Below are 13,433 nucleotides of genomic sequence, written 5' to 3'. Positions count from 1 at the left end.
TACCTTTTACAGAGAATTTAGCAAACCTTTACTTCCTGTTGGAAGAGCTGGGGTCTTGCTTTCTGAAATATTGCACCTTCTATGCAAACAAATGGTGAGTGTTCAACTGAGTGTCAGACTCAATAGCATGTTAGAAAGGGCAGTGATCTTGATCATGAATTTCCTGTGAACACCTTAGGTCTCAGTGTACAAATAGTTCTATTTCCTTTTGGCCTTTGAAAAAAGTGAGGACTCTGCTTCAACCTCATTTCCTTCAGAGATGTATTGTCCTCCTATTTACTAATGTCTTGGGAAAGAGTTGTCTAATCTCAACTAGATTTGGTATGGTTCTAAAGAATCTCAAGATATATTTCATTTGTGGTTGGTAATTTTTCAATGAAAACTGCTCTGTTTTCAGAGTAAGATAGGACTCACAAATGATTAATTTTGTTAACTTTTGGCTCATTTGGATGCAAGTCTGATTAGAGTTGGTAAAAGGTCTGCAGGATGAGACACTCTTAAATTCACTTTCGTTAAATATGTGGTGCATGGTTATTCTCTGCATAGCTATATGCTAGGCTCTCAGTCTACTAAAATAAATAGAGAGGGAGGTGGACAAATCTAAACTGATCATTTCAGAAGCATGTGGAGGTGCCCTAGTAAAGGTCTGAGAGGTTGAAGATGGGGATGAAATGTCTAGGAAGAGAGATGTCAAAACAAAACAACTCACAAACGAACACCTGCAGTGATTTCTAATGTACTCGCACCCGAGCCAAAGATATTGGTATGTTTAATTATAAAGTTTCCTAGACGTTGAGTTTTATTTTTTTTAAGTCAGTGTTCCTCTCTCCCCTTGAACCTGCATAAGTTCTTCTGTACCCCATTTGTGTAGTAATTATCATAGACAGATGCACTAAATAGCCTGGCTCTTCTGATTATCTCTGTTAATAATATTCTTTGGTTAATGGCATTAAAATTTTTTATTTTACTGAACTCTAGTTTTTATGTTCATAATTCCCTCCTTGACTTTAGTCTTCATTTAAAACTCAAATTCTTCTTAACTTTTATTTTTATAAAAAGAAAGCAAATTCCTACTTCTAAATAAAACCAAATTTTCTTAGACTATAAACTCTGAGCCAGACAGCCTGATTTCAGATCCTGGCTGTATTAGGTTATCAGCCGGACCTTGGTCTCATTACTGTATTGAATAATTGATACATCTTCTTAGATGCCAGCTGTACCCTCAAAGCCTAGCATTTTCCTTTATCCTTGTCTTTGTTCAAGCGTGGGCTTGCCCCTTCTCATGTTTTTCCAGCTGACAGCAGCTCTTCTCTGTTATTTCTTGGGCTCAACCTTGTACCCTTGCCTGCAAAACACTTCTCACACACTTAGTTCAGGAGCAACAGCTGCCTTAAGCATTCTTACACCAGGAAGTAGAAATGTGATCTGCTGTGGAGAGGGATTGCAGTGAGGCTTGTGAGTGGCTCTAAAAGCAGGCACATGTACAGAGCCATCTTTCCATCCAGAAAATAGACTGATAAATTTATAAACTCATATGTATTGGACTCTTTGATCATGTTAATAAATCCCAAATACCAGTTTAATGTTTTCCAGATAAGTCATCTGGTAAATAAATTATTGAATCTAAATAACTGTACTTCAAACATCTACCATTATGTTCATATGCATGCAGACATCTTTTTTTTGAAAGTCAAGAGCCCTAAGGAATTGATGTCATATTAATAAGGAAAGTTTTCATTTTTCACTTTTTTAAAGATTCTGGGGATTGAACCCAGGTTGTGCTGTACCACCGAGCTACATTCCCCAGCCCTTCTAAGTTTGATTGTGAGATAGGGTCTTTCCATGTTGCCAAGTTGACCTTGAACTTGAGATTCTCCTGCCTCAACCTCCCAAGTCACTAGGATTACACCCATGTAACACCGTAGTTGGCTCATCTTTCACTCTTCAGGTTCTACATTCTTGACCTCAAGCAAGCTTTTTTTTCTTCTTCTTCTTTCAATGTAAAAAGTAATGGATTGAATTTATCTCTCTCTTAGAGCCATAAGAAAGTGGGCGCCTTATGGAGGGAGGCTGATCTCAGCTGGAAGGACTTTTTACCAGAAGGGGAAGATGTACATAATTTTCTCTTGGAGCAGGTGAGTAAGAACAAGACTTGTGTCTTCTTTTTATTTGTACCAGAGATTAAACCCAGGGCACCTAACCACTGAGCCATATTCCTAGCCCTTTTTATGTTTTATTTTGAGACAGGGTCTTCTTAAGTTGCCTTGGTAAGTTGCTGAGGCTGGCTTTTGAACTTGTGATCCTCCTGCCTCAGCTTCCTGAGCCACCAGGATTATAGGCATGTGCCACTGCACCAGGACTATCTTCCATTTGATAGCATGTGGCTGTTTCATAGAAGAAAGGAAGCTGATTTCATTAGTATTCTGGTATTAAGATTAGATCAAAACAGTAATCTTAGTCAAGATATCATTTTAAGGGCACACTCCAACTATAATCATTAGAGGAAAGACAAAAGGTAGGAAGAAAATTGAAAAGACAGCCACACTTAGAAAACAAGGTATATAGCCAGGTGCAGTGGCACACACCTAGAATCCAGTTATGCAGAAGAATCACAAGTTCAAGGCCAGCCTCAACAAATTGGTGAGGGCCTAAGCAACTTAGTGAGAACCTGTCTCAAAATACAAAATATAAGAACTAGGGAGGTAGCTCAGTGGTAAAGCATTCCTGTTTTCAATCTCCAGTACCAAAAGAAAAGTCAAGCTACATGTCTCCAATAGCCTGAAATGAAATTGATAAGTAAACCAGTGTGATAGTACTCAGTAAACTCCAAGTGTGCTGAGCTCTGGCCCTGGAAAAGACACAGGCATCCTGAAGTTACTCTGTTGTAATGGGAACTGGAATGCCCCTTACAAGATAGAAGACTGGAGGCAGGCTTACCAGCTGAAACTCCACAGATAAATAATTGCAAGGAAGTGGGTACAGTCATAGAATGAGAACCTTAAACTTTCCTGCCTGCAGCCTTGGTAACTAGATCCAGAAATCTACAAGGCAGATGACCCTAGGACAAATGCAGTCTGGTTCTAAACAAGGAATTTGGGAGAAAGGGGAGTGGCCCAGATAGAGACAACTATAAAACTCTGTTAGACCATGGAAAATGACAGAGAAAGAAAACAAAACTGTCTCAAAATGGTCTTGCATATAAAAATAGTTGAATACCTGAGGAATACTAAAGCTGAAAAAGGTAACAAATTAGCAGTAAGAAGAAGAAAAAAAAAAATCACTGTAGGTAGAAAAAAAGAATAAGAAAGAAACCTGAAAATGTCCTTAAATGAATTGAGCTGGGCACAGTGACACATACCTGCAGTACCAGCTGCTCAGTAAGCTATGGCAGAAGGATCATTTAAGCCCAGGAGTTTGAGGTCAGCCTGGGCATCATAGCAAATCCTGTCTTAAGTTATGAAACTCTGGGGATGTAGCCCAGTGATAGAGCACCCCTGGGTTCAATCCCTTGTTCAGAAAACAGTAAAAATCAGTGTATTGTTACTCTGGATGAAGACTGCCTACTAGGTTGCCATGGACTTTAGCTTTCATTTTGGTTGTGGAAATGATAAGGGGAGGAGCTGCTGCCAAATAGTAGGAACCTGCGAAAAGCACAATTTCTGATGCATTATTGGCTTCCCAGAAAGTAGACAAGTTCTCTTTCAAGAGATAAAAATAAGAGGAGGGGGAGGGAAAAGCCAGAGATGAAACTTGATTTCTGAGCAGTAAGCACATGTAAAAACACACTGCTTGAAGAACAAATGCCAGAGTGTGGTTCAGTTCAGCGTTACACTGGCTCCCAGAAAGAGCAAGACACGGTGCTCTTGAGAGAAAACATCCTTAACATTGGTCTGCCCCACCCCCTACGCTTTTTATCCCCTACAAATACATACCATCTAATACATTCCTTAACCCTTGTAGAGTTCGTTTAGTGTACAGTGAAACAAGTCACCATGAATGAGAGCGAATAAACAAGCAGAAAATGATAGATTTGGACTCCAGATTTAGACTTGAGGTAACAGAATTATCTATCAGTCAGAGTTTAAAATATCCCGAAGTAGGGCTGGGGAGATAGCTCAGTCGGTAGAGTGCTTGCCTTGTAAGCACAAGGCCCTGGGTTCGATCCCCAGCACCCAAAAAAAAAAAAAAAAAAAAAAAATCCCGAAGTAAAAGGAAGGGAATCTCCAGAATGAACTGTCAAGAAGCCTCCAATCACAACAACTGAAGAGGTTTTAAAAAGTGAAGACAAAAATGAGCTGGGTGTTGTGGCACACTCCTGTAATCCCAGCAACAAGAGAGCCTGACACAAGAGGATTGCAAGTTCAAGGCCAGCTCAGCAACGTAGGGAGACACTTTTAAAATTTAAAAATAAAAATATAAAGGATGGGGATGGTACTGTCCTGGTCCCCAGAACCACTGAAAACTGTCTAGCATATTTCATTTCCTTCTTCCTTGAAAATCACTAATTTTCAATGGTTGGTGCTGGGAATTGAACCCAGGGATGCTTTACTGCTGAGCTACCTGAACCACAGCTCCAGCTTTTCTCCTTTCTTTCTTTCTTTCTTTCTTTCTTTCTTTCTTTCTTTCTTTCTTTCTTTCTTTCTTTCTTTCTTTCTTTCTTTCAGTCTTTGGAAACCTGGTCTCACTGAATTACTGAGGCTGGCCTTAAACTTGCAGTCCTCCTGCCTTAGTGTCCCACATGGCTGGTATTACAAGTGTGCAAGACCCCACCTGGCACCAATAATTTTGATTGTGGACTTTTTGTTGTTGCTGTTAAAGAAACAGTGTCTCACTATGTTGCCTAGGCAGGCCCCAAACTCTGGTCCTCAAATAATCCTCCTCCCTGAGCCTCCTGAGTAGCTGGGACTATGGTGTATACCACCAATGCCCAGTTTATAGATTGTTTTTAAACAATCTAAGAGTTAAACAATATATAGGGTCATCTCCACACTTGGATTCAGAATGGTCTGGAGGTGTTTGAAGGATTTAAAGGCAAAACTATAGGGGTTGACAACAACTCTATAGTGATACCTGATATTAACCATAGGTTACAGAACGGGAGTTAAGTTATGCCCTTGCCTAGGACTCACACCCAGCTCTAAAGAGCTGCATTACAACCCAGAGCAAGACTGAATGAAGTTCATAATGATTTGGAGGTAAGCATGGCCCGGGAGGTATTATAGCTAGCTTGTTTGTTTGTTTGTTTGTTTAAAACAGAGAATCAGATGAAAGATATGAAAAATCTTCTGAAGGATAATAGAATGGTGGTCTTTGAAAACTAAGAATGTAAAATATCTTCTACTAATCATTTTGATCCCTGTAAAATAGAAGTTATAGCTCATGGCTTTGTTTTCTTCTAAGCATGATAATAATACTGTACTACATTAATATATTTAACATTTTATGTTTCAGAAGTTAGACTTTATAGAGTCTGACAGTTCCTGTTCCTCTGAAGCACTTTCAAAGAAAGAACTCTCTGCTGAAGAACTGTATCAGCGGCTTGAGAAACTCATTATTGAGGACAAAGCAAATGATGAACAGATCTTTGACTGGGTAGAGGTATAGACACCATGTTACCCTCTCTGCCTTAGAGATAAGAAAGGTTCTTGTGGGACCCTCTCAGTCCACACACCGTATCCTTTCCCTTTGTGAGAGTTTTTGACCTTAACGAAGTTAGCTTTTATGCTTTGTGTATGTATATTTGAAACTGAAAGCCTGTTTTTCTGTTTTTATAAGATTTTAGTTTTTCAAAAAATCAGCATATGGGTCTCTCCCTATTTTAGAATATACTCTATATTTTATCCTTCAAATAAAATAGTTGAATAAAATATATTTTATCCTAGATAAAAGTAATAAGCATTATAGTTATTATGAAATATATTGACTTGATCTTTCATACTTAAGGTCTGAAAATTTTGCACTTTATCTTGAGTCGTAGAGTCTATGTTGGTTGTATCTGTTTTTCATCTGTTACTGTGTTCCTTTAAATAGTATTATCTACTTATGAAAGTGTGTTTAATTTGTGCATTTATTCCATGGAATTTTAGAAGATTCAAAGTTAAAAGTAAGCCAGAAAGAGCTAGTCTGGTTCTCTCCCTCTTATGTAAATCCTCTTGTGGCCCTTGTAATGGAATGGGTTGTGGCTTCTTTTGAGGGTAGGGGTACAGTGTCTTTACACACTTCCAAGCATTGAGAAATAATGAGGCATCTGATGATTTGAAATTTTTTACCTTTTTTTTTTTCTCATGTCTACACAGGGTAATAAACCTATTGTCTGACCTTGGTGGGTAGCTTTTAAATTGTTGTAATAGCCATCACTGTATTTCTGTCTCTCTTTTTAGGTTCTTTTAATCTTTTCTTGAAATTTTTACTTCCAGACTCTTGTCACATTACTCTTACAAAAATGGCCTGGATTTCCAAAATCTTTCCCAAAGTGACATGTATAAACCGAGCGTGACCACACACAGTGATCCAGCAGTGTCGCTCAGGTGGCACGTGGCAGGTTTAGTTTTGGACTCTGCTTCTGGCAGCCTCACCACACTGAACTCAGGCTGCTTTTCAGTCACACAGTGCCTGTTCTCTCATCCCTGTAATTCAGCTCTGTCTCTCCTGTCCTGGACGTACGCATGTGGTTGCTGAATCAGAATGAAGATTTTAAAAGCTTATTTCTATTTGTTTACCTTCCTAGATACCTGTTTTTCAGTCCATGTGCATTTTGTATTCTGACTTGATCATAAAATTTGCTTGCCATCTTTTTTACTTCCTACATCTTTCTATTTCATTAATATGCCAACCTAGTCCTCATCTAAATTCTAAACAGAAGGTGTGAATGGGCAGGACCAAAAACAAAGCAACATACCTTCAGGGGCAGGCCCCATCCTTACCCTTGAGACACTTCGGCATGTTAACCTGTTCACCATTTGCTGTCTAGTTCTCTTTTTTCACCTCACCCACAAGGGAATAGCTATCCTTACTTAGATAACTGGTTAGATGCCTTCCTGAAGTCCAAACAAGTTGTGTCTATATCTGTTTTAACTCTACCATATACTAATTGAATCAGAAAGACAAGGTTAGTTTAGCCTGGTTTGTTGTTCATGAGTTTTATTTCTCTTTAAATAACCATATTTTTTCTTAAAACTTGTAAGCCATCATGATAATTTATTCTTGAATTCAGGATAGAGTCAGCACTAGGTTTTCTGGCATGTGCGGTGGCATATACCAGAAGTCTTTTACTACCTTTACTTGTTTGGAAGTTGGTCATTATCTGCATATTTAGCGTCATTCTTTGTCTCCATGCTTTTTCACAGTTCATCAACATTTTGATGATTTGGTCTTATATTTTCCCATGTATTACAAAATGATGCTATTTTTACCTCTTCATCTGTGTTGGGCTTCATTTTTTATATGAATATTCTTCTTAAAGATAAGACAAAGGGTAAATTTTACAGAATATAAATCCTACCTAATAAAGGTAACCTTTTTAAAAAGGAAAGAAAATATAAAAACATAGTAATTGAACCCACACTACATTAAAATGTTTGTTACATTTATCTAATCCCAGCATTAGTGAATCTCTCTATCTCATTAGCAGATCCATCTTCCTTTTTGACTTTTTCGCTTAATCTGTAGTCTTCTTTACATTTTTCTTCAGGTCTCTTCTATTCTTTGATAAAAGAATTATAATATTTGTCTCTTTCATAGGAGAAATATGCACTTTGATTTTTATAACAGAAAAAACAGTCAGATGGTTTGAAGGGTATTTATTATGTAATTACATTTAAGTAATTAGTTTCTTTTTCTCTTAACTGTGCTTGAAATCTGATTCTTTGAGAATTTTAATTGATAATCAGCCCTTCAAACTGCTCTATCAAGCGAGGCACAGTGACCCACACCTGTAATCCCCGGGATTTGGGCCAGCCTAGGCAACTTGGCAAGACTCTGTCTCAAAATAAAAAATAAAAAGGTTGGGGATGTAGCTCAGTGATAGTGTACCTCTGGGTTCTATCCCCAGTTCCAAAATGAGATTTCTCTGTCAAACTGTTTATTAAGTATTGTTTGTCAAAAAAGTAAGAAAACATTATTATTTTTCTCATTTATTCTTCAGAAAAATAATTGTTCAGACTTTGCGGAAATAACTCTGAGGTTGACCAACCTGGCTTCAACTCAAAAGTATTTTTAAAGAGATATAAACCAGCAACTGGCTGTAACACATAAATGGTCATGAAACCTACATGTGGCTCTTGACACTCTCCCCTGTGCTGCATCCCCTGCCCAGGTGCCAGTTCTGGTGCCACACATTTCTACTCTCAGGAAGACTGGTTGTGAAGCCTCTGGTGGACCATAGTCCTCCATGGCTGCTGTGCTGCTGCCTAACTCAGGTCTTCCCTCTGCTCTGCTCCCAGGAGCCAGCATTTTCTCCCAGCTGATGATGGAGAGCTGCTAGTTCATCGGCTTCAGTTTTGAAATTCATCAGGCCTGGGTGTAGCTCAGTAGTAGAACACATACAAGCTTGAGACCTGGGTTCAATCCCTAATGCCAAAAAAAATAAAATTCATCAACACTAAACTTGTCTCTAAATATCTTTGAAATTCTTAGCTTTCCAACCCAGAAGTTTATAATGACATCTTTAATTATTCCTGGCTAGTCATTTTAAGCTTGACCCTTTTCGTGGCTAGTACCATGCACTGCTATTCAAAGAAGCTGAGACAAGCTTTAATTCTCTCACAGACATAAGGAACATAAACATTGAAAAATATTTAAAATACCTGCCCGAAGAGATGTTTGCTTTTGTACATCTTTTTCTTCTGCTTCACATTGGGTTTGCTTTAGTGTCTAACAGCAATCAGATAAATCAACTAAAGCTAAATCGGGAACCTTTTTATTCAACATTGCTATTTTTCTTGCCATCCTTAAAAAAGAATAACAATTTTCTTACCACTGGAAGGGTCTTTTTAAGACAAGGCTTGAGATTAACCTCTAAATCACATTCAAGTTAAGATGAAAGAGCCATGGTGGCATGCGCACACGCACTTGCATAGTGCTGAGGAAGCAGTCCACTGCGGCTGGGGTGTCCTGGCTCCTGGATCATAGACTGGGCTAGGTCATCTTACATGAATTATTTATTGAGGAATGATGTTTTTAATTGGCTTCAAATATACATGTATACGATGCTGTATAATTGGGTGAGCAGAAATAACTGTGATAAGCTCCCTAAAGCCTAAATACTACTCCTTGGAATATTTTCACGTAGAACAGGCAGTAGCCAAACTATTTTAAAATGAATCAAACATTTAATTTTTGCAAGAAAGTGTAAAAATGTGACTCTGTCCTTAGTGCCAGGTTAGCCCTGGTTTGGGGAAAATAATTTCTCTGGTGTGCAAGGGTACCTTTAACTGGTTTTTGTTTTGCTTTGTTTTTTTGTTTAAACTTAAGGCTAATCTAGATGAAAACCAGATGAGTTCACCTACATTCCTTAGAGCTTTAATGACAGCCGTTTGTAAAGCAGCTATAATAGGTAAGTGACATTTCCAATCTGATTTTATATTGTCTTCAAATCTTGTCCTGTATAGCTCAGTTTTTGTGCAAGTGGGTGACATTTCTGTCTACCCTGCTTGACCATCTGAAATATAGGAACAAATAGTCGCTCTGCCTCCAGATAATCCAGATTTGAGCAGCTACTACACACCTTGTGTTCTGCAATTCAATAAGTTGTTGTATGTTCCTGAGGGGAATGGTGTCCTTTATTGCATGTCACTCCCCCGTCCCAGTCCCCGTGCTGAGGATGAAATCCAGGGCCTCGCTCATGCTAGGCACCGACACTTCCACTGAGCTACACCCTAGCCTTTTTCCTTACCTATTCACCTCTATTGTTCAACACCCACCTCCTTCCATTCGAGTGTTATAATGAAGGGGTTCAGTATTCTTAACCTAATATCAATGGAGGGCTGTTCTCATCAGGGAAGTCATTTTATATAAATGCCCCATATAAGGAAAGAAAATACCAACATTTTCTCCTGTTCTGTGTTGACTTAATTTTATGTGAATTGACATTTTTATTGCATATTTATGAATTACGTAGATGGGGTAAGATTAGAATTGGTAGAAACCCTAAATATTCCAAGTAGCATACAGTTTTTATCAATAATTACTGAGGACATCTACTTAGCTTTAGGTGGAAATCCACATTTCTGTCACTGAAGTAAGAAAAAAAAAATTCATCAGTACAAGAGTTGTCTCAGAATTTCAGGTCTTTGTCATTTCAAAAGAAAGCTTCTGGCCATGCCTATTATCCCAGCAGCTAAGGAGACCGAGTCAGGAAGATCGAAAGTTCAAGGCCAGTCTCAACATCTTATCAAGGCCCTAAGTGTCTTGTGGAGACCCTGTCTCTGAATGAAAAATAGAAAATGCTGGGGATGTAGTTCAGAAGAGAAGCATCCCTGGGTTCAACCCAGTACCAAAAAAAGGGAAAAAAAGAAACACTTCCTGCCACTTAATTTAGCTTCAGAATTTTCATTTAAGATTTTCTGTAGGGTGAATTGTTTTCAGTGTGAGTTCTTCAAGGAGATAAGTAACATGCTATGTAGAAAGCATTCATGAAATTTTAAAAAATCATTTCTGGTATCTGTGGAACCACAAGACTTCCACATTTTAAAAATCAAGGTTTAGGGCCTAAGATTGTAGCTCAGTGGTAGAGTGCTTGCCTAGCATGTGTGAGGCACTGGGTTTAATTCTTAGCACCACATACAAATAAATAAAATAATGGTTCATTGACAAACTAAAAAAATTTTTTTAAAAATCAAGGTTTAGGCTAGGTGTGGCCTGTGCCCAAAATCCCAGCTACTCAGGAGACTGAAGCAGGAGGATCACAGGTTTGAGGCCAACGTTCTTAGAACTGGTGGTGCTATGGAACCAGCCCAGTTCCTTGTAAGGACTCTAACCACTGAGCTATACCCCAGACCTCCTAATTTCCTTTTATAATGTTGCTTTTTAAAAAATTACTTACTTAAGTTCCTACTTTATTTATTTTATTTTTTTTATTAATCAATTATTTATTTATTTATTTATTTTTTAAGGATTGAGTGTATAGTTCTGTGGTAGATCACTTGCCTAGCATGCTCAAGGCCCTGGATTTAATTCTCAGTTCTGAGAGGGAGTGGAGAGCCAATCAAGGTTGAGAAGTGCAGAAGCTGCTTTTAAAAACCAAATTGGGGCTGAGTGCAGTGGCGCTCACCTGTAATACCAGTGGCTTGGAAGACTGAGGCAGGAGGATCTCCAGTTCAAAGCCAGCCTCAGCAATTTAGTGAGGACCTAAGCAACTCAGTGAGACCTTGTCTTTAAATAAAATACAAAATAGGACTGGGGGTGTAGCTCAGTGGTCGAGTGCCCCTGGGTTCAATCCCTAGTACCTCCCCGCCCCACAAAAAACACCAGATTGGGACTGAGGATTTGCTCAAGTGTTGACCACTTGCCTTGCATATGTGAGGCCCCAGGTTCAGTCCCCAACACCAAAAAAGTCCCCCAAATCCTGAATTGTATCCCATGATAACTTCAATAAAGAATTGAAAACCTCATGCTTCTTGGCATTGAGAATGCTAGCCTTAGCCCCTTTTTATCCTGCTTTTATTTCAGAAGGCATAGATTGAGGGGTATGTTTTTGTTTTTCTCCTCTACTGTCATAATAGTCCTTTTCCTCCTAGGAATAATAAAATGGTCCCAACTCCTATATCCTTCTGCAAAGATTTGCATGAACTGCCACTTTAATTTCCTTCTGTTTTTTCTTTTGTATGTGTGTGCAGTGTGCTTTTGTGTGTAGTGCTGGGGCCAACTCTTGTGCGTGCTAGGCAAGCACCCTACCACTGAACTATATCCACAGCCTCCCCCCATTTCTTTTTTAAATGTTGCCTTTTTAAAGTACTCACTTGAATTCCTATTTTATTAATAATACCATTTTACTAACAAGTCATAATCACATACTTTTATGGGGTACAGTGTGATGTTTTGATATGTTAACTTTCCACCAATGTGACACAATACCTTAAAAAAAAAAATCAACCTAAGAGGAAAGATTTATTTGCCTCCTGGTTGCAGAGTTCTTGTTTGTTTGGCTCCATTTGTTTGGACCTGAAATGAGGCACAGCATCCTGGTGGGGAGCACATGATGGAGCAAAGCTGCTCACTTTACGGTGGCAGAGAAAGGGAAGGATGTGGGCTCCCCATATACCCTTTAATGATGTGTTCCTAATAGCATAACTTCCTTCCATCAAGTCCACCACCTCCCAGTAGCCCTGCAGTCTGGCAACTGAGCCTTTAACATATGAGACTTTGGGACCACTCCATATCCAAACTAGAGCAGTTTGTCTATGGTGTGGATTGATTTAATCAAGCTAATTATCCATTTTGTATCTTTTTTATGGTGAGATATTCAATTAATGTCATTTTTGTAGGTGGTCATAAAACCACTGTCACTGTTTCATTATAATTAAAGATAAATAATTGGATGCACTACCTTTGAGGGAAACCAGAATTCAAAGTGCATCTCTCCTCCATATTTTTTTTAATTTCTGAGACAATATCCCATTAAAAATGTTTAAAGCATTTGGATATCAGAATCTTGTCTTGGAGAGCCCCTTACCACCTCTTTCCATACAGAGTCCTTTGGGTACTGTTGTTCTGTGTGTTAACTCCTTAAATGTAATGCCTAGTTCCTCTATTACCTCTAGCTGACTGTTCTACCTTCAGAGTGGACACTGCTGTTATCAAGCAGAGAGTGCCGATCTTACTCAAGTACCTAGACTCAGATACAGAGAAGGAACTGCAAGCACTTTATGCACTACAAGCATCAATAGTAAAACTTGATCAACCTGCCAGTAAGTTTACCTCATGTTATTATAATTAACCAAACTAGTGGATGAGACTTATCTAGACCAAGACTTCAGAGGTGCTTGAGGATTAAAAGATGGAGAATAGAAGAATCACTAACTAGTAACAAAAACTCAGCCAACGTCTTTGACATATCTGATGTTGTTTATTTGTTTTATTTTTATTTTTGGAGACAGGGTCTCACTGTGTTATTCCTGGATTCAACCAATCCTCCTGCCTTGGCCTCCCAAGTAACTGCAACAATAGGCACATGCCACTGCAATTGACTCCAAATTGAATTTCTTTAAGACTTATATGAGAACATGTCGATCAGAGCTGGGCATGGTAGTGGATGCCTGTAATCCCAGTGGCTCAGGAGGCTGAGGCAGGAGGATTGTGAGTTCAGAGCCAGCCTCAGTGGCTTAGTAAGGTCCTAAGCAACTCAGCAAGACCCTGTCTCTAAAAATATAAAAAAGGGCTGGGGATGTGTCTCATGGTTAAGTGCCTCTGGGTTCAATTCTTTTTTTTTTTTCCCC

At 38.7% G+C, this 13,433-nt stretch overlaps 1 protein-coding gene across 36 annotated transcripts in view; it reads left to right on the top strand.

Moving 5' to 3' along the window:
* The window catches only part of EIF4G3 (eukaryotic translation initiation factor 4 gamma 3), a 283,828-nt gene that overhangs the window by 267,370 nt on the left and 3,025 nt on the right, over positions 1 to 13,433 (top strand). For 33 of the 36 annotated variants that reach the window (XM_079100300.1, XM_079100311.1, XM_079100303.1 and 30 more), the window contains 5 exons: positions 13 to 94; positions 2,037 to 2,135; positions 5,452 to 5,598; positions 9,472 to 9,553; positions 12,759 to 12,905. In XM_079100300.1, coding sequence (XP_078956426.1) covers positions 13 to 94; positions 2,037 to 2,135; positions 5,452 to 5,598; positions 9,472 to 9,553; positions 12,759 to 12,905 — 557 coding nt within the window. The remainder of the gene's footprint in view (positions 1 to 12; positions 95 to 2,036; positions 2,136 to 5,451; positions 5,599 to 9,471; positions 9,554 to 12,758; positions 12,906 to 13,433) is intronic. The other 3 variants (XM_079100313.1, XM_079100312.1, XM_079100292.1) reach the window with 1 other exon arrangement.

The sequence above is a fragment of the Sciurus vulgaris genome (genome assembly GCF_902686455.1).
Source record: "Sciurus vulgaris genome assembly, chromosome: 1".
Classification (NCBI taxonomy): domain Eukaryota; kingdom Metazoa; phylum Chordata; class Mammalia; order Rodentia; family Sciuridae; genus Sciurus; species Sciurus vulgaris.
Note: the sequence above shows the minus strand (reverse complement) of the source record. Positions and strands in the feature narration are given on the sequence as shown.